Here is a 21,272-nt window from a genome sequence, read left to right as displayed (position 1 = left end):
GTCAAGTGTCTGAGGCCAGATTTGAATCCAAATTACTTTCTGAACTGGCTGGACCAGTTCATAGCTCCATCAAGGTAAAAGTGCTAGATATGGAGTCAAATCTCTGCTCAGAAGTTTACCATGTGACTCCTAGCCAAATCACTTAGCCTCACTGGGTCTTGTTTTCCTTCTTTGTGAGATGAGAGGGTTGGACTAGACTTTCTCCGAGGTCGTATCCAGTGATTCTTTGATGTCCAGGCTTGCTTTCAGCACCTCAATTCCCTGAATTTCCCGCATGACCAACACTATACTAGGCTGGTAGGGGATTCAGAAGAAAATTGTGATCTCAATGAGGGCAAAAAGCACATATAAAACAGTTAGAAAATAAGCCAAGGCATGACCACATAAAGACTTAAGTCTAGAGCTGGGATGGACATTAAGTGTTCTAGGAGGCCAGAGAAATGAGAGGTGAGTGAGGTTAGGAAAGCAAAACCCTATCTCAGTCTAACTTCACCTCCATCTGTGTGGACCTTCACCTTCTTAGTTCCCATTCCCTGCTCCAGTGGCTATGATGGTGCTTGTGAAAGTAATTGAAAGTAGGGTTTTGTACAGGGAAGAGCACTGGTTTTTGGAGTCAGAAGTCTCAGGTTAGAACCCTGGTTCTGCTACTTATTTCCTATATGACTTGGAGAAATCACAGAACCTCACTGGGAATTTATTTTTCATTGCTAAAATGATGGAGCTGGACTAGATGACCTTTGACATTTCTTTTAGTTCTAGATTTCTGAGGGAGAGGTGGTTCTAGCATTGGAGGAAATGTGCAGTGGATAGAGTACCAGTTCTGAAGTCAGGAGTTCAAATCCAGCCTCAGACCAAACACTTGACACACTTGCTAGCTGTGTGACCCTGGGCAAGTCACTTAACCCAATTGCCTAACTAAAAAAAAAAAAGGATGAAATGCTGGTACCGTCCTTTCCGTAGCTTTCCCAAGTGGGAGAACCTTCCTGAGACCATATTGTTATTCCCCTATGGGATACTCTTATAAAGAATGTACTCAACCCAGCCTAGAAGTATATATGGTGGGGATGTGTGTCTAGGATGTATATCTAATATTCCTAATGCTCTCCAGAGGAAGAAGGACCCTTTCCTTTGTTGGCATTCTGTGGGACTGCCTCGGCTTATTCACATTTTGATTTTTAAGTATATGTTAAGTTTAACAAGGTAGTAACAGGGGGCAGCTAGATGGCGAGATGGATAGAGAACCAGCCCTGGATTCAGGAGGACCCAAGTTCAAATCTGGCCTCAGACACATAACACTTACTAGCTGTGTGACCCTGGGCAAGTCACTTAACCCCATTGCCTAGCCAAAAAACAAAACAAAACAAAAAAACAAGGTAGTAACAGAATCACCCAGTTTGTTTGTGTCCCTTTCTGGACTTCTTTTTGTTTTCTTCTGTGTATTTTAAAATGTTTTCTTTGTGCTCTTTTTTTGGGGAGGCCGGGGTTGGGGGGGGAGAGTACTCTATAGCTATTTGTTCTTCTCTCCCCTAATACTGAATGGGAGATGATTTTAAAAACTAGTCATTTCTCAAATATCTGGTAGTGAGGAGACTTGGTAAGAGATGCACATTAAGTAAAAGTTTTGTTTTTGTTTTTTAGGCAGCTGGGGTTAAGTGACTTGCCCAGGGTCACACAGCTAGTTAAGTGTCTAGTGTTTGGTCTAAGGTCAGATTTGAACTCAGGTACTCCTGACTTCAGGGCTGGTGCTCTATCCACTGTGCCACCTAGCTGCCCCTAAGTAAAAGTTTTTTCGGGGGGATGTATTTAGAGATCTCCCCTAAAGAGAAGACAATTATTTACCTCCCAATGGGATTGATTTTAGGGTTCAGAGAAACCTGTACAAGACAAGAAGAGTGGGAAGGGAAAGCAAGGGATAGAGCAGTGAAGGGAAAGGGAATCTAGTCTGGTAGGGATGCCAAAATATACAAACACACCCAGGACACAGACAAGAGAGACAAAAAGAAAGAGAAACAAGGGTTATAACGAGTAGCTGCCAGGTAGAGCTATGGAGGTTAAATGCTGCTGTGTTGCTGAAAGGACTGAGTGACCAGAGGAGGAGGAGGAGGAGGTGGGTGAGTAGGAACAGAGCTTTGTCCTTTCTAGAACAAGTGGTCTGGGAACCTCACTGGCAGCTTGTACCTGTCCCCGTCCTGTCTCTCTTTCTGCTCCCATTGGGGAAGAGTCAGGTCCATTTTCCTGCTGCTCTGTTAGTTGGGAGTAGGGCTTGGAGGTGGGGTGGGAGGAAAGGGATATGGGTGGCTAGGTCACACTTCCAGATTCCTGGATGGCTGCGCTGGTGGGTATAGAGATCATCGTGCCCCAGGACTGTGCGTAGTCCATCAGCTCAGTGGATGAATGGACTGGGGCCTCTGTGCCAAGGCTATAGGCAAGAGGCAGCATCTTCTTCCTAGAGGGAGACTGGAGAATAGCTGAGCCTCTGGCTGTCTGAATTGGGTTTTTCTGTCGGGCTACGTATGATAGAAACCAGTCTGGAAATAGCACCAGGACAATCCTAGGGGGACACTTCTCCCCCATTGAGCCTGGTCAGGCTAATCTGGGCCACTCACTGCGCTCCCTCATGCCTGCTGGGGTCTGGTAGAGGGAGCCACGGGTGGGGTTGGGGGTTGGGACTTTCAGGAAAGCTTTTGTCCCCAGCATCCAGGCAGCCCAGCTCGGAATAAACAGGGGAGATAGGATCGCAGCCGAACCAGGAAGGGTGGCAGGGTGCGGCCTAGGAGAAGAATAGCAGGATGTGGCAGAGAGGCCTGGTTCTGGGCACCCACGCCTCAGGGATATTGTTAGGGCACAAATTTCTGCTTGCCCAGTGGTTTCCCTGCTCTTGAGGCTTTTGAGAAGGAAATAAAATTCCCCAGAGAATTAGTCCTTCCATCGAGACAAGGCCTTATCTCTTTCCCACCTTTACCTGGAACTTCTCTCTGGCCCCCCAACCCTCCGTAGTCCTAGTGCTGCTGCTAATTTTAGCTGTGTGAGCTTGGGTAAGTCACTCCTCTCTTGTATAAAAATGATACAGTTGTTCTAAAATCAGGGAAATCTTAACCTGGGGTCCATGACACTTAGCTTAGATATAGATAGAGATAGATAGATAGATAGATAGATAGATAGATAGATAGATAGATAGATAGATAGATAGATAGATAGATATACACACACACACATATATATATACACACATATGTATATGTGTGTATATGTATATATATGTATGTATATATATACATACATATACACATACATGACTGTTTCCATGTCATTTTTATCCTTTGTAATCCTCTGTATTTTAATTTGTGCATTTAAAAGCATTCTTCTCTTGGAGTAGATGATCTCCAAGGAAGGTTTCTTGCCTCTCTAAACGTCTAGGATTCTTACTCTTAATGATCATTATAATCACACTAACTTGTGTGTACACACAGCAGCATTTTAAGGTGTACCTAGCACTTTCACATGTAGTATCACATCAACAACCCTGTGAAATAGGGGGTACAGGTGTTATTATCCCCATTTTACAAGCGAAGATATTGAGGTTCATCTAGGTGAATCCATTTGCCTAAGTCGAATATCTTCTGTAATTATATACATTTAGGGAACAGGAGTGTTTATGTCAGTGGGGGTGAAGGTTGGGAAAAAAATTGGGGTGGGGAATGAAAGCTCATTTCTTTCCTTTCCAGACAGGGCATTTGTGGATGAGAAAATGAAGTGAATAGTGGCCTTCTCTGGGGAGAAGCCAGGCCAGGTTTTGAGATGTAGAGATATACAATAGGGGAGGTGGGAAGAATCCTACTGCCAGCTTGTTCTGTAGTGTAGATGAGCAGTGGTGGCAAGCAGCCCTCTACCGAGGACCTTCCCCCAAGTTCCAAAGCCTGCTTCCTTTCCACGCTGGGCAAGGGATTGAAGGCATTGACCCAAGTGGAATTCCTCATCTAGAATCCCGCAGGCCTTGGGCACCAATCAGAATCCTAGGATGAAGACAGCTGAGCATCTTTCCCACACAGGTGCATTAAAGCCACACAAAAGTAAGGCAGCAGATGCTAGTAAGTATGGTTTGATCAGAATGTGTGTCTGGTCTTTTGGGGAGGAGCAGGTTGTGTCTTGTAGATGTAGAACACCCTAAGGAGCTAAACTTTGGAGAGATCCACAAGGAGGATGAAGGGTTGGGGAAGGTGCTTTTAAGGAAAAAGGTAAAAAAAAAAAAAGAAATAGGGATTTGGAGTCCCTGGGGAAAGGAAGGCCGAAGGGATGAAGTGGATAGTGGGGCTTTAAGCCTATTTAATGATGTCACACCGAAGATGTTTCCTATCCTGAGGTCAGAATAAAAAGAAATAGGTTTGTTTACAGCAGGAGAGATTTAGGTCAACTCTAGTGAAAACTTAGACTTGAGGAAGGAAGACATTGGCATAGATGACTGAGTCGGGTTTGGGGTATGGGAGGAACAGAACTCTCCTTCCAAGGGCTTTCTGGGATGGTGTTCATAGGTTCCCAAAGTGGGCACTACTATGGGGGGGGGCTACTATGAGAGGGGGCATGCCGCAATGATTCAGGGGGTGGTAGTAGTTTGAAATGACTCAAATTTCAAAAAACCATTAAAAGGTTAAAGAAAGTAGATTTCCAGGGGAGGCGCTGAGTAATTTTTATTTTCAAAAAGGGGGTGATAGGCCAAATAAGTTTGAGAACCTTCACAACCCTGAAGAACTGAGTTAAAATCCCATCTCTGACATTTATTAGCTATGTGACCATAGACAGGTCATTTCCCTCCAAGTTTATTTCCCATTTACACTGTATATATCTTTTTTAAAGTTCTTTTTTTTTTTATTTTTAATTTATGGAATTAAACAAGTATTTCCATAACAGTATAATCAAAAAAGATGATTGCCCATGAAACTTCAGATCTGTTACGTACAACTTGCTATCCCTTTAAAATATGTAATTATCATGTAAATTTCTTCTTTTCCCTTCTCTCCCTCCCCCCCATATATCTTGTACGTACCTGTCATCTCTCCCATTAGGATGTACACTCTTTGAGGGCAGAAACCGGATGGGGGTTTTCCTTTCTTTGTATCCTCAGAGCTTAGCACAATGCCTGGCAAATAAATGCTTAATAAGGTAAGGTAAGTCAATAAGTACTTAAATTCCCATTATGTGCCAGGGAAAAAGTAGTCACTGTTCTCAAGGAGCCCATGGTCTAATGGGGAAGCTAACTTGCAAATGATTATGTACAAACAGGATATATTACTGGATGATTGTTGTCCTTTGTTCTCAGAGGACCAAAATGATATCACTATGTTGCAGTCAAGTGTCCCGCTGTGGCTGATCAGACTGATAAGAGCTCGGAATGCTTTACCACAGGTTGGGCACAAATAGTCCTTGGGAACACTTGGGGAAGATTCTCTAAATTTGTGCATCTCACGTTTAGCACAGCGCCTTCTCTGATGAAGGCATGCCATGCTGGGTGGTCCAGTGCCAGTGTCTCCCGTACAATCAATGCATGGGATGCATTGACTATGCAATCAATATACAGGATAAATTGGAGGACATCATCGGAAGGAAGGCATTAGTGATCAGGAGAACAGGAAACACTTCTGTAAAGGTGAAACTCTGCTCGAGACTTGAAGGAAGCCAAGGAAACCTAGAGGGAGAGAGAGTTCCAGGAGTGGGAGAGAGAGCCAAGAAAAGAGCTTTTTAATGAGGGTGACAACTATGATAGTGATGATTTTTTACTTCTTGGGGCCCCAATTTCCTCTACTACCAAATTTGGGGACTGGACTAGATTGTCGATTAGTCAGTCAATTAACAAGTATTTGTTAAGTACCTACCATATGTGAGGCACTGTTCTAGATGTTAGGGGTACAAAGACAAAAATGAGATAGTCCCTGTCCTCAAGGAGTTTCTATTCTACTGGGGGAGACTGTTTAGTGTGTGTTCAGTCACTTTTTAGTCATGTCCGACTCTTTGTGACCCCATTTGAGTTTTTCTTGGCAGAGATACTGGAGTGGTTTGCCATTTCCTTCTCCAGCTCATTTTACAGATGAGGAAAGGAGGCAAACAGAGTTAAGTGACTTGCCTGAGGTCACATAGCTAGTAAGTGTCTGAGGCCAAATTTGAACTCACAAAGATGTCTTCCTGACTCCTGGCAAGGCACTATCCATTGTGCCACTCAGCTGCCCTGCTTGGGGAGACTACTTATACCTATACAAGTATATGTAACATTTATCTCTAAGACTTCTAGATGGAAAAATGATATTATCCTGGGGCCATTTTGGAGGCAGGAATTGAACTGGATAGTGTCAAAGTCCCTTCTAGTTTTAAAAATATTATTTGTGATCTTATGACCTTTTCCAGCTTGATAAATGTTCCTTCTTCCAGAGCTAAAGTTTACAAAACTTCCCCATTCCACCTACCCCCTCCACTCCAGGGTCCTTTTATCTTTTCTCCCATTAGCTGCTACCAACTGGACCAGGGTGGAGCCTCTGGATTTTAATTCGGTTAAAAACAAAGTGCCTGGACTAAGGCCCTAAAACCTTGCTAATGAACTGGGAGGTCCCGGCTGAGCAGACCCTGAATGTTGGAAGATACCAGGAGATCTGTGATCTCATCTATTTGGCTGTAGATCCTAGCTCATCCGGGCCTGTCCATCCTGTGTGATTCTCTTCTGTGTCCTCTGCTCCTAAAGTTTGCCACAGGGAATAGAGATTTCTAGTCCAGAGATTCCTAATGTGGGGTCCATGAACTTTAAATAGATATAGATATAGAGAGTTGGTAGATATAGATAACTGTATTCCTGCATAACTGGTTTCCTTGGTAATTTTGTGTATTTTATGCATTAAAAACATTATTTTGAGAAGGGGTCTATAGGGTAGGCTTCACCAGACTGCCAAAGGCATCCATGGTGCAAAAAAGGTTAAGGATCTTGCTTTAGTCCAATATGTAGAGGTTCAAGTATATACTTATAGAGTGAGATACCTGGAGATCATTACTCCAACCCCCTCATTTGACTAAATGAGGTGGTAACAGTGATAATAAACACAATAAAGAGGGAAGGAATAAGCATTTATATGGCTCCAACAGTGCACCAGGCATGGTGCTAAGTGCTTGTACCAATGCCTTATTTGATTCTAGCAACAACTCTTGTAAGGTAGGTGCTGTTATTAGCCCCATTTTAGAGAGAAGAAAACTAAGGGAAAGGGGTAAACATTTCTATAATGCTTTAAGATTGCAAAGAGCTTTAATAATAATTAACATTTTTTATGTAGCCCTTTAGGGTCTGCAAAGTGCTTTACATATATTACCTGGTTTGTTCTTCACAATAACCCTGAGGATTAGCTGCTATTATTATCAGCCCTGTTTTAAAGATTGGGACAACTGAAGCTGAGAAAGATTAAATGACTTGTCCAGGGTCACACAGCCACTGCCTTAGGCACTGTGACATCTAGCTGTCTGTAATGGTTATGATACAGCATATTGCCTTGCATACAGGCTAGATATGGGGGTTAGAGGGGGAGTCACTTAATTCCTGATAGCCCCCCAAAACTCATTATTGTTCAGTCTTTCCAACTGTGTCTGACTCTTTGTCACCCCATTTGGGATTTTGTTGTCAGAGATAACTAGAGTGGGTCTGTGATTTCCTTCTCTAGTTCATTTTATGGATGAGGAAACTGAGGCAAACAGGGTTAAGTGACTTGCCCAGGGTCACATAGCTAGTAAGTGTCTGAGGATGAATTTGAACTCAGGTCTTCCTGACTTCAGGCCCAGCATTCTATTTACTGTGCCACCCAAGATTATGAATCTCAGAAAAGTATCGTGGGTAGGAGTTTTGTATCTGGGAATTCCATATCCCGAGAAACCATGGACACAGTCCAGAACATAGTCGAGCCTATGTTATTTTAAAGGTCCTCTGGTTGAGGAGGCTGCGCTGGGTGCCTAGCAAAGCACAGAGGAAAGCTAGAAAGCAGTTTCTAACTCAGAAGATCTGGATTTGAGCCCTGCTCCTGACCCTTATTTGCTCTTTAACTCTAGGCAAGTTGCTTTACCCACCCTCTGTGCCAGTTTCCTCATGTCTAAAATGGGAATAATAAATATCATAGCCCCAGTCTCCCAGGATGGTTGGGAGGAAAATGCTGTGCAGAGCTCAAAGGGCTGGATAAATGTGAGTTATTACTGACTCGCCCAAGGTCACCCAGTGAACCAGTGGCAGAGCCAAGTCTGGATGCCAGGTTTTGCTATTTGCACTGTGCCATACCATCAGCCCTTTGACAGGGCCCTGGGCCAAGAGGACTTGGCTCCTGTCTCTCATTGTTCATGCAAGAGAGAGGACACAGTTTCAGAAAGGAGGCCCAACTTGGCCCCAGGACTGCTTCCCTGGGGGCTGAGTCCCAAGCAAGGGAGATGGGAGGATCCAGGCAGGTATATCTAGACCTCCACTCCTGGTAATCAGAACCAGGCAGGATGGGAGAGCCAGAGTGCCAGCCCCTTGGTATAACACGGGCTTCTGCTCTCACTCGCGCTGTAGGAAACGATAAAGCAAGGCAGCCAAGTTCCCAGCCAGGATGAGGAAATCTCCAATAGGGGAGCCCGTATTTGCAGACAGCAGGGCCTACAAGTGGGCACTGAGGCATAGAGAAAAGTTTGGTTCCTCCACATCAGCTGCCCTGGTCAAACAGCACTTGTGACTTGGGCAATGCCAGGCAACTTCCCCTTTCTAATCTATCAATTAATCACCCCAAAAGTCCCTATGGAGGGTCTGTACTGAGCAAGGATAGAATGCTGTGCCAGGTGTTGTAGAGAGTGAGAATCTGAATAGATTCTCTGGTCTGAAAGAGCTTCTGTTTGCCTGGGGGCGCAGGCCTATATATATGAAGAAAATAAATAGGAATCCTAGCTACTAAGGGAAAAGTGCCACCTGGCCAACTGTGACACACAAGGCTTAGACCCACATCTCTTTGCTTCAGATCCAATTCTCTTTGTTTTTGGTTTTTTTAAAGGCAGTTGGAGTTAAGTGACTTGCTCAGGGTCACACAGCTAGTAAGTGTCAAGTGTTTGGTCTGAGGCTGGATTTGAACTCAGGTCTTCCTGACTTCAGAGCCCATGCTCCCTAGCTGCCTCCCAATTCTCCTTCCATTCTCCTGTATTGCTCTTCTCCTAGACCCTGCTTTACAACAGACCTTAAAGGGGACTTCAGTAATGCAGTCAGTAGCAATAGCATGTCAAATCTTCCTTCTGGACATCCAAGATCCAAATTCTTAAGTGAATGGAACTCATAGTAAAACCGTGTGATGTGAGGAGCAGCTACATGGATGGCACAGTGGATGAAGCACTGGTCCTGGAATTAAGAGGACTGACCTAAGTTCGAATCTGGCCTTAGACACCTAGTAGCTGTGTGACCCTGGGCAAGTCACTTAACCTTGATTGCCTCTAAAAACAAAACCAAAACCTATGTGATGTGGTAGAAAGAACACTAGGCCAGCTGAGAATTAAGACGTAGGTTCAATTCTTGGCTTTGCAGTATCCTGTATGACCTTGTACTGGACAAGTCTTGCCTCTGTAGAGCTGTCTACTTATCTATAAAAATGAACTGGTTGGACTTAGATGATGAGGCCTCCTCTCTTCAATGTCCTTCTCCCTCCTCCTCTACCCTTATAGAATGTAAGCTCCTTGAGGGCAGGGATGGTTTCTATCTTCACATCCTCAGAATCTACAACACTGCCTTGCATGTAACATTTAACTGTTGGGTAGGAGTGGCCACCTTCACTCCCAGGATTGTAAAGTGCACGAGTTCCCAGGTATTCTAGGACTCAATAGGGCAAGAAGGCCAAGATGGTCAGTGTTTTCCTAGGAAATTCAGGGTAACCCCTTGACAAACAAACACAACTTCGAAAATTATAGAATAATACAGCATGTCAGAGCTAGAAGGACCTTAGGAATCACCTGGTTTAACCCCTGCCTTCTTGCTGAAGAGGAAGCCCACGGATAGGAAATGATTTGCCCAAGTCATCTGGTGGCAGAATCAGGATTGGAATCCATATGCTCTTTTTACTGCAGAATACATAAACAGCTTCTCCATCCGAGGATACAGAGACTCAAAGGTTTCTTATGCACTAAGGTAGGGATGGGGAGCCTGCGGCCTTGAGGCCACATGTGGGCCTCTAGGTCCTCAAGTGCAGCCCTTCCTACGTAGTGAAGTTTGGATTCCGTCAAAGTTCCGCACTTGATGACCTAGAGGGCCACATGTGGCCTCAAGGCCACAGGCTCCCCAACCCTGCACTAAGCCCTCCCATAGAAGGGCCATGGATTTTAGTGTTGAAGTTGGAAAGCAGTTGTGTGTGTGTGTGTGTGTGTGTTTATGTGTCTGTTGGGGAGGGGTTCCCATCACCTCTTAACTGGACCTGCTGGGTCCCACATGAAAGAAGAAGAAGGAAGAGGCCACTGACTGGGAGAGGGGAGGAGGGAGAGCCAGAGACTGGCCGGGACTTGGGGGCGGGGACCCACCAGAGCTGGGGAAAAACCGAGGCCAAGCCCCCGAGAAAGGAGGAAACCCAATCACCCAGAGAGCCAAGTGGTGGGTTTGGAAGAGGGCCGGCACTGGAGATAAAAAGCCCCAGGCTCGGATCAGAAACACACAGGCCCCCATTGTTCTCCTGTCACACTTCCCCTGGCTTTATTGCTTTTGTCCAACACCCTATTGTCTGATTTCCTTTTGTCCCCCTTTCAGCGCCCGCTGCCTTTTCATTTCCCAGCCAGCCCGGTTGTTTTCGTTTCTTTTGTCTGAAGTTCCTGAGAGGAAGGTTTTATTTTCAGCGGTTTGATTAATTCACAGCTTGAGCCTGGGGTTTGTTTGTTATGTAATTACTGCCCTGAGCTTCAGGAGAACACCCCTTCCCCGGCCTCCCCCTACCCCCTCCACTCCCCACCCTACCCCACCCCCAGCCTTGCAGTCCTCCCCCCACCCCCAGGGGCCTGGCTGGCTGGCTGGCTCGGGGTGGGGGCGGGGGCTCCCCTCCTGCCGGATGGGCAGAGGCCTCATGGCTTCCTGGAGTCACTAAGGGCTCCTGGGGTGGGGGTGGGGGGGGAAGGAAAAAAAGTTAGGGGGTGGGGGGCTTCTGGGTTCCATTCACTGCTGCTGGTTCTGGGGGAGGAGGACAAGTGCCCATATTTGTGCCCCCCTTGGTGCACCTGAGTGAGCATGGGCCCCAGGTACCCTAGCCTTCCCAGACCTGCCATGTCATACCTCCCTCCCCTCTTTGGTTACATTGGGATGGAATATGGGTGGGCAGAACAGTCAGGCCTAGATCAGTCAGTTAGTCCGTCAGTCAATAAGCAGTTATTAAGCACCTACCAGGTGCCAGCTGTTGTTATAAGCGCTGGGAATACAAAGAAATGCAAAAAAGACAGGCCCTGCCCTAGAGGAACTCACAATCTAATTGGGGAGACAAGTAAATAAATAAGCTCAAATAAGCTATACACAGGACAAATAGGGAATAATCACAGAAGCTAGGCACTAGAACGAAGCCGGATTGAGGAATCCCACCTACTTAAGGTGGGATTTTAGCTGGGACTGGAAGAGATAGGAGGGAGAGCATTCCAGGCATAGTGGATGCTGATGAAAAGGTGCTGTCTTGGGAGACGGAAGTGCCATTTTGAGGAACAGAAAGGGCAGCGTCCCTAGTTAAAAGCATTCTGAGAGGTCTGTGAGGTATGAAAAGACTGGAAAGGCGTAGGGCGGAATAGGGGCCTATGTTCGGAAGGGCTTCGAATGCCAAACAGAAGTCACGTCTTATCTGCTACTGTGACCCCCCAACTAACTAGATTGAGGGAGTTTGTAGAGGAGACAGAGGGCAGCAGGGGCATTAGCCTGACAGTAGCATGTTTGAACCCAATCCTGGAGAAAACATATATAACATTACTGTAGCTCATCTTTACATAGTGTTTCAAAATTTTGAACTTTCTATAGTGTTTAAATATGTTATTTGAGTATCACTACAACCCCCATGAGGTCGGTATTTACGAATATTATTTATCCCTATTATATGGGTGAGGAAACTGAAGTACAGAGAGGGTAGGTGATCTGCCCAAGGTCTCACAGCCAATAAGAGTCAGGATCATATGAATTAAGACACTCTATCCACCACAGAAGTTACCTCAGTAGGGCCAATCATTGTTCGAGCTAATGGTAGAGAAATGGTACCTAGGAAAAGGGGGTCATGGTATTATCAGAGTTAGAGGAATCTTAGAAATCATCTAACCCAGCTGTTTTCAAACTCTTTGGTCTCAGAATCCCTTGACATTCTCAAAAAATTATTGAGGATCAAGCCAGTGGATAAAGCACTGGTCTTGGAGATAGGAGGACCAGAGTTCAAGTATCGCCACAGACACTTACTAGCTGTGTGACCCTGGGTAAGTCACTTTATCCAGTTTGTCTCTAAGGAGAAAAAAAAGGCAGTGAGTGTTTCCTAAAGATCTTTTGGTTTTGTGAATTAAATCCATCGATTTGTTGTCATTGTCGTTCAGTTGTTACAGTTGTATGCGACTCACAGTTGTATGCGACTCGTCATGACCCCATTTGGGGTTTTCTTGGCAGAGACACTGGAGGGGTTTGCCATTTCCTTTTCCAGATCATTTTACAGATGAGGAAACTGAGGCAAATAAGATTAGGTGACTTGCCTGCGGTCACACAGCTAGTAATTGTCTGAGGTCAGATTTGAACTCTGGAAGATGAGTCTTTCTGATTTCAGGCCCAGGGCTCTATCCACTACGCCATCTAGCTGCCCGAAAATCTATTAATATATGCAACATTTGAAATTAAAGCTGATAATTTTTAAACTATTAATTCATTTGAAAATAATAGACCCAATACACATCAAACATCAGTAACATTTTCATAAAATAAATACATTTTCCAAAATGAAAAAGTATTAGTTAAAAAGATGACATTGTTTTACATATTTTTGCAAATCTCTTAATGTCTGGCTTAATAGAAGAGAGTTGGATTCTCTAAATACTTCTGTATTTAGTCTGTTGCAATGTATTGTTTTGGTTGAAGGAAGAAAAATCCAACAGCAGACAGATAGGTGGTTGGAAAAGGGAAAGTATTTTAATAGGCAAATAATGTCTCAGTATTAATGTAAAAATAGTCTTGACTTCAAGGACCCCCTGAAGGGACTTGAGGATACCAGAATACTTTCCACACTAGAACTCAGTCTCCTCATTTTAGAAATGGAGAAACTGAGGGCTTACCTGGTAGGTAGGGAGATATTATGATGCTGGATAAAGAGCACCAGATTTCAAGTTCAATCTCTTCTGTTACTTACCTGTAACCTTGGACAAGTCATTCAACTTCCTCTTTGCCTCAGTTTCCTCATGTGTAAAGTGAGGGTAGTGGATTAGATGGTCCTTTGTACCTTTGACATTCTTTTTCCTAATTAAGGGGAGAGGGGGAATAAGCATTTATGAAATACCTGCTATGTGCCAGGAGCTTTGCTAAGAGCTTTACAATTACAATTCAAACCTAGATTTTTTGTTTACAAAACCAGTGTTCTTTCTACTAAACCAAACCAAAGCATTGGAGATTAAGTTGAGGAGGAGTCATTAGCTAAGATTATCCTCAATTTTCATAAACTAGTTTATCCAGAAAGAGAAATAGCAGCAAGGAGGCACAGTGAATAGAGCGTTAGGTCTGAGTCAGAAAGACTTGAGTTCAAATCCAGACTCAGACCCTTGTGTGACTTTGGGCAAATTGCTTAACCTGTTTGCCTCAGTTTCCTTATTTGTAAAATGGGGATAATAACAGCACATATCTCTCAGGGTTGTTGTAGGGATCAAATGAGATAATAAGTGTAAAGTGCTTAGTGTAGTAACTGGCATATAGTAGGTGCTATCCAAATGTTAGCTCTCATTATTATTATTATTATTATTATTATTATTATTATTATTATTATTATTATTATTATTACCTCACTGGGTTGTTGTAAGGATTAAATAAAATAATATTTGTAAAGTGCTTAGTATAGTGCCTGGCACATAGTAGGTACTCTGTGTGTGTGTGTGTGTATGTGTGTGTGTGTGTGTGTGTGTGTGTATGTGTAAAAAAAAAAAATGCTTATTTTAACCCTTCCCTTCCCTCTCCCCAGAGGTCCTGATGTTGAAAAGTTTGTATGTAGGCAGCTGCCCTTTCTTATCTTTTTGGCAGAAAACCAAATTTAGACTTCTGATACTAGATGCCCATGTGTGGTATGTTAGAAGTTGGGGAAATTGGTTATGACATTGGGCTTCTAAGTTTAGATGAGTCTCATTCTGATTTTTCCTTTCCTTTCTTTGACAGGATGTCCATGAGGAGCCCCATCTCTCCCCAGCTGGCACCCGATGGCATTGGGACCATGGTGAACTGCACTGTCAAGGCAGAAGAAAAGAAGGAGATATGCCAGGAGGCCCCACCTGGCCAGCAGGTGCCAACCCCTGCTGCAGAGCCCTTGGCTGGAGACCCAGCCCGGGCCCCCCAGGAACAAGCTGACTCAAGTGGCCCACCCCAGGTGACCTGATTACCCTTAGGTTGCCCCAGTCTCAGTTCCCCTCTTTCTGTCTTGAGAGCATCACGCTCAACTGGAATCTCAGGCCGGGGCAGTGGCTCTTCCCCACTTGGCAAAACATCTCATCATTCAGATAGAGATGGCTATCTTTAGATGGTGGGACTTGGGTTCTATAGCTATAAAGGAGCATTAGAGATGCAGTCCTATCATTTCACATGTTAGAAAACTGAGGCCCAGAGAGCTGAGGTAAGTTACTCCAGGTCACACAAGAAGTTGCAGAGTTGAGACTTGAACCCAGATCCTTTGAATGTATATCCAGTGCTTTTTGCATCATAACCCACTGATTCTTCCTGGGTTTGGTCTTGGCCCAGAGTTCAGGCCACTTGACTTCACCATACAAAATTAGGAAAAGCTAGTCTATAAAATGGGTATGATGACATTTATACTTTCTGTTTCACAGGCTTCCTGTGGGGAAAGAGGTGTAAACCTTAAAGTGCTTATATAAATGTGAATTGTTATTATTGCTTTCTATGGTGACGTCCCTAACAGGGACGTGGCATTCACTCATTAAGAGCATACTTGATGTCTTGGAAGACAGTAGGAAATATAACCCTTCTTAGCGTGTGGTCAGTGCTTCGTGGTGCCCTGGAATTGAAGCAAGAGCGACCTCAAGCTATCTGGACCAACCTCCACATTTTCTAGGGGAGGGCACAGATAGATTAAGACTCCCAAAGTCACACAGGCAGTAATTTGAACTCAGGCCCTCTGACTCCAGAGCCAGAAATCTTTCTACTGTACCATGCTGCCTCTGTCTTGTTATGGTCAGGTTGGAGAAACAAGGCAGGTGCATGTGAATATCTAATGAGGTGTGTAGTAATGAGAATCCTTTGCCATGTGACTGTTGGAAATCACTCTTATTACACACCTAAGAGTTAAATAGCCATACAAGACAGCAATGTATCTTCTTTCTCTGTGAAATGGGGGGGGGGGTGGACTAGAAGCTCTCTAAGGTTCCTTCCAGTTCTAAAATATTCTGTGATTCTATTCAAAAGATGTCACCAGGCTTATAATTAAAAAGCCAGATGAAGGGAACAGACAATAACTGCTGTGAGAGGTGGGAGGAGGGAGAGACCCTTACAGGCTGGTGGGGTCAGAGGAGGCCTCAGGGAAGAAGGGGGGATTTGAGGAGGGCTCAGAAAGCTGGGCAGGATGCAGATAATCATCAAGAAGAAGGGGGTCTCTTTCTCAGGGGAGAACAGTGAGAGCCAATGTACGACCCATGGAAAGGGCTGGTGAAGAGCCTGGCCTGGCTGGATTGAAAGGGTGTATGTGGTAGAAAGAGCCTCTAGGCTATGGATGCAGCAATAATCTCAGCCCTGTGAGGACAGGATAGTCAGAGGTGGTAACCTACCAATACCAAAGTATCCTAAATTTCCCGGGAGTTTGTATGGTACAGTGGAAACAGCGCTGGTTCTAGAGACAGGACTTGGATTCAAATCTTGCCTCTGATGTTTATTCTCTCTATGACCTTGGACAAATCACTTAGTTTCTTCCTTTTTAAAATGAAAGTGTTAAACTGGGTGGCCTCTAAGGCCCTTCTAGCTCCAGACCTAAGATTCTTTGTAAGAGATAGAGGATTAGGGATGTGTCATGGCTTCTTCATAAGCCAGTACCACTGACCAGGTGTTTCTGAGGGTGTGTCCATGTTGTCCTCATTCTCTTGTCAAATACTATGAAAGCACAGCTGAAAACTGAAAACCTTATTCTTTTCTCTGACTGTATTTCCTTCCTTCCTTCCTTCCTTCCTTCCTTCCTTCCTTCCTTCCTTCCTTCCTTCCTTCCTTTCTTTCTTTCTGCCAGATACTAGGTTTATTAGAACATCTGCCACACTGGCCAGATTCTTAAGGAATCTGAAAATTTCTGAGCTATTGGCTAGGTTCTTAAGGAACATGAGTGGTGGCTAGATTTTAAGAATCTGAGCACCTTAATGGAGACAAGATGGACCTTATATACAGAAAGACTGTGGGAGGGAACTAGGAGTGACCTAGCAGTTTGGGGTGACTGGAGAAGGAGTCTAAGGAAGATCTGGATGGGAGTGACCTGTAAGCTGGGGTGAATAGAACTCCTGGGACCTGGACCACGCGGCCAAGGGATAATGGAGTCTAGATAGGATTAAACTGGCTGTATTTCTTTATCTTTTATTTTACTGTCAGTTACTTTAAGCAGAACCCACCTGCCTGAGAGGAAACTGTTGGTGTCTCTCCCTGAGATTGCTTATGACTTGAATAAAGTGTCTTTGACTTTAGCTAAAATGTAGAGTGGAGATTGTTTCTTACATGTTAGGGAGCTTGGAAATCTCATGTAAGAAAGGCATATGTGGTAGCTATTATAGTTCAAATTATCTCAGCCTTGTTTCTTCTACTTCTCAAAAAACAAAAACAAAAATACTTTGTCTTTGCTGAAGGCTTGTCTTCCCTCTGGGTGTCTGTGTCTGGGTAACAGCTGGCCACATAATGACAATTTGGGATGGATTGTATTATAGGACTGTGGGTCCCCAAAGAGCGATGGGCCACCAGAACCTAGAAGACGAGGGCCTGAGCCAGCCACTGGAAGCCAAGAAAAGCTGGATTTCAATCGGAATTTGAAAGAAGGTAAGGTCTCCATGAAAGGTAGAAGTGGGTTTCCCAGGGTGCCCAGGAATAGTAATGGGAGCTGTTGGGAAAGATCATTTGTCATCTCTTGGTATCTTTCAGTCATGCCCACCATTGAGAAGCTTTTGTCCAGTGACTGGAGAGAGAGGCTTCTGGGAAGAAGCACTGTGGAAACCAAAGATGTCAAAGGTGAGGATCCTACATCTTGGCAGAGAGTGAGTGGTGGGTATAGAGGTGGTTTGTGTGGATGTGAGGCTGAGTGTCCATGCCATCTTCCTGAGTTGGTGGGCCAAGGGAATGGAAGTTATGACAGTGTAAAGACCTAAAGATTTTGACCCAGCAACAGGAAGAATGATAAGACCTGGGGGAATGCTCAGAGTCATTCAGTCAAATATTTATAAAGTACCTACTACATGCCAGGCACCAGGTTTACAAAAAAGATAATAGATAGTCTGTCTTTTTCAAGGAGCTCAGTTATGCCCACCAGTCTACTGGGAAGGCACTATGCAAATAACTCATACAAATTATGTACAGGATAAATTAGAAATAATCCACAGAGGGATTTGTTCTGTGAAGTTCGGATTCAGTCAAAGGGCCACACTTGAGGACCTTGGAGGGTCACAGGTGGCCTCGAGGCTGCAGGTCCCCTACCCCTGGCTTGGAAGGCACTAGAATAAATGGGGATTTGCAAAGATTTTCTGTAAAAGGTGAGATTTTTGCTGTGACTTGAAGAAAACCAGAAAGCTAGGAGGAAGAGATGCGGAGGAAGAACATTCTAGGCATAGGGGTGGGGGTGGGGATTACCAGTGAAAATACAGACTAACCAAGAGGTTATTGTGGTAGTGCAGGCAGGTAGTCCAGGTGATAAGGACCCTAGTGGCAGTATCAGAGAAGGGGTCATATGGGAGAGAGGAGGAGGTGAGAGAGATTGAGGAGTTGAAGATGACAGTTTGTTTGTGGGGACGAATGAGAACATGGTAACAGGGAAATTCAGAATAGGAGATGATTTTGGGGAAAAGATAATGAGTTCAGTTTTGAACAGGTTGCATTTAAGATGCCTGCAAGACATCTAGTCCAAGATGTCCAATAGATGTGAGACTGAATATCAGTAGATGTGCTGTGGCTAATATGGAAATTTGCTTTGTATAATTGATATCATATTGCTTGCCTTCTCAGTGGGTGGGGGAGGGAGAGAATTTGGAACTCCAAATTTATGAATAAAAGAATGTTAAATGTAAATAAATAATACATTTTTCAAGATGAACACAAACACACACAAAAGAATGTCAGCAAAAAGGTCGGGACTGGAAAGGTAGATCTGAGAATCATCAGCAGAGAGATAAGAATTGAATCCATGGGAAATGATGAAGTAAAATAATATAGAAGGAGAAGAGAAGAGGGCCCAGGGCAGAGCCTTGTGGAACACCTACGGTTAGCAGGCATGACCTGGATGAAGATCTAGAAAAGGAAACTGAAGAATGGTCAGATAGGTAATAGGAGAATCAGGAGGGTGCAGTGTCACAAAAACCTAGAGAAAAGAGGTATCACGATGATGAGGGTGATTCACAGTGTTAAAGGCTTCATGAAGGTCAAGAAATAGGAGGACTGAGAAAAGGCCATTATGTTTGGTGATCAAAGAAATCCTTCCTAACTCAAGAGAGAGCAATTTCAATTGAATAAAGAGGTTGGAAAACAGACTGTGGAGAGTTAAGAAGATAGTGAGAAGAAAGAAATTGGAGATACCTATTGTTGAGGGCCTTCTCAAGGACTTTAGTCACAAAAGGGTGAAGAGATATGGGACAATAGTGGGGGTAGATGGATCAAGTGAGTATCTTTTGGGGCTGTTGGAGACGTGGGCATATGTGTAGACAGTAGGGAAGTATCTAGTGGACAGGGAAAGAATAAAGATAAGTAAGAGAGCGAGGATGGCAGAGGAGAAGCAGTGAGAGCAGGCCCCACCTAGGCCCCTGCCTGGATTCTAATGTCTGGGTCAGGATGACACTGATGGGGAGTCCTTTATTGGCACTAGCCTGACCTAGTCTGTGCCATTGCAAAGACACTGTTTACACCAGTCTTATTATCAACTGTGACCCCTTCATGCACCTATGGTCTTATAGCTCTGGATTCCCAATAGAAAACTTGTATGAGGTGTGCTACAGGGAAAGGAGCAGTAGATTTTGAGTCTGAGAATCTGGGTTAAAATCCTGGGCTCTACCACTCATTACCTTGTATAAGCCATGCAACCTCTCTGGGGCTCAACTCCTGTATGGTTTCTTCCAGCTCTGGATCACTGATCCCACTGACTTGACTTTGGGCCCTTTACTCCTTAGCATAGTGCCTCGCACATAGTAGGTGCTTAATAAATGCTTATTGACTGACTTAATTCTTTTAACAGATTAGCAACATAGTAGAGCCACAGGACCTTGGAGTCAGAAGAACTGAGGTCTAGCCCATTCTAGGTCACCAACTTGCTATATGACTTTGCCTCTTCCTGCTTTACTTGCCTCTAATTTGATTCAGTTCAGTCCAGACAATTGTTATGTAGTTACTATTTGTAAAGCACTTTACTGTGTACCAAAGAGACAAAGTTAGACATAACATGGGATCATAGACTTGGAGATGGAACAGACCTTCAAGGTCATCTGGGCTAACCCATTTATTTTGCAGATAAAAAAAATCAAGGCTCAGAGAAATTAAGTGTCATGTCCAAGGTCACACAGATAGTAAGTAGAAGAGCCAGAATTGGAACTCAGGTTTTTTTTACTCCAAATCCAACGCTCTTTCCTCAATTTCTTACACTGTTTTCAAGGACCTTATACTCTAAAAGGAGGAAGACATGTACACAATTTTTCTATTATAAGGGAAAGCAAACTGGAGGGGAGATCCTGGTAAAGCAGTGTGCTACTCACCCTTTCCAATAGTCCTGTGGCTATTGGGACCATTAGTGAATGAAGCTGGGGTCCTAGCTCATAGCCCTATCTATTTGCACCCTTCTCCTATTTACCCTGACTTCCTTGTGGTATTGTATGCCATCATAGCCCTCTGACTATGCATGTCTTGGGAATGAGACCTGGAGAAGTTGGTCTAAGTCTAGGAAGCCATATTAGGCAAGAAATCCCACAGGCTGGCTTTGAGAAGGAGCCTACTGTCTGTCTATCCAGGTCTGACTTACCATCTATCTAATGGTGTTATGAGGAATTATGGGAGATGTTTCTTGTTTGAGCAGGGACCCAAGAAAGCCTGGCGGAGAAGGAACTTCAGCTCCTGGTCATGATCCATCAGCTGTCCACTCTTCGGGACCAGCTCCTGACAGCTCACTCAGAGCAGAAGAACATGGCTGCCATGTTGTTTGAGAAGCAGCAGCAACAGATGGAGCTGGCCAGGCAGCAGCAAGAGCAAGTGAGCCCTGCCCCTTCTTCTTCTTGTTGAGGTGTGGGATGTACTCAGAGGGAAGAGATAGAAGCTTGAGGATAGGACCCAGACAACCCTAACCACCAAGGATTTTGTGTAGATCATGGGGGGAAGTAATTTTAACATTCTAGATTTTATGCGTTGACTTGTGGGGCAGTCATCAGAAGGAGGTGTGTATGGATATCAGGGAGGGGATATCCACTCTTTTAAGCATAATTATAAGAATCAGGGACCTCCAGCTAGACTAAAATGTATTCAGATGGGTAATGGGCAGTGGAAGTCCAGAGTAAGTAGAGAGATAGTAAAAGGTAGCCTAGCTGGCCTTGAATTCAAGTCACTACATAATTAGGTACTGAAAGAACTAACACATGAGATTGCTGATTTTGAAGAAGAGGAGAGGCACTGAAAAAGTGAAGTAGGGCAAATAACCTGATGAGACAGAGAGACAGAGGATATTTAAAAAAAGATTAGTAGTCATGACTTTGATTCCTGGAAAAATTCAAAAGCATCTTATTAAAAAGATGGTTATTGGATACCTAGAAGAGGAAATAGCAATCACAAAAAGCCTTCATCAAAATCAGATCATGCCAGGCCAACTTTCCTTTTTTCAGTCAGCAAAAATCTACCCTTTCTCCCTCCT

At 44.2% G+C, this 21,272-nt stretch overlaps 1 protein-coding gene across 2 annotated transcripts in view; it reads left to right on the top strand.

Annotated features, from left to right (window-relative positions):
• Positions 1 to 21,272, top strand: part of SOX13 (SRY-box transcription factor 13) — a 79,004-nt gene that overhangs the window by 36,901 nt on the left and 20,831 nt on the right. For both annotated transcript variants that reach the window (XM_021003127.2, XM_021003126.2), the window contains exons 2-5: positions 14,366 to 14,573; positions 17,113 to 17,221; positions 17,324 to 17,410; positions 20,448 to 20,620. In XM_021003127.2, coding sequence (XP_020858786.1) covers positions 14,367 to 14,573; positions 17,113 to 17,221; positions 17,324 to 17,410; positions 20,448 to 20,620 — 576 coding nt within the window. In that variant the 5' untranslated portion in view covers position 14,366. The remainder of the gene's footprint in view (positions 1 to 14,365; positions 14,574 to 17,112; positions 17,222 to 17,323; positions 17,411 to 20,447; positions 20,621 to 21,272) is intronic.

Source organism: Phascolarctos cinereus, unplaced genomic scaffold (genome assembly GCF_003287225.1).
Source record: "Phascolarctos cinereus isolate Bilbo 61053 unplaced genomic scaffold, phaCin_HiC Scaffold_5;HRSCAF=322, whole genome shotgun sequence".
Taxonomy (NCBI): domain Eukaryota; kingdom Metazoa; phylum Chordata; class Mammalia; order Diprotodontia; family Phascolarctidae; genus Phascolarctos; species Phascolarctos cinereus.
The sequence above is the reverse complement of the archived record's forward strand: the minus strand, read 5'-3'. Positions and strand labels throughout refer to the sequence as shown.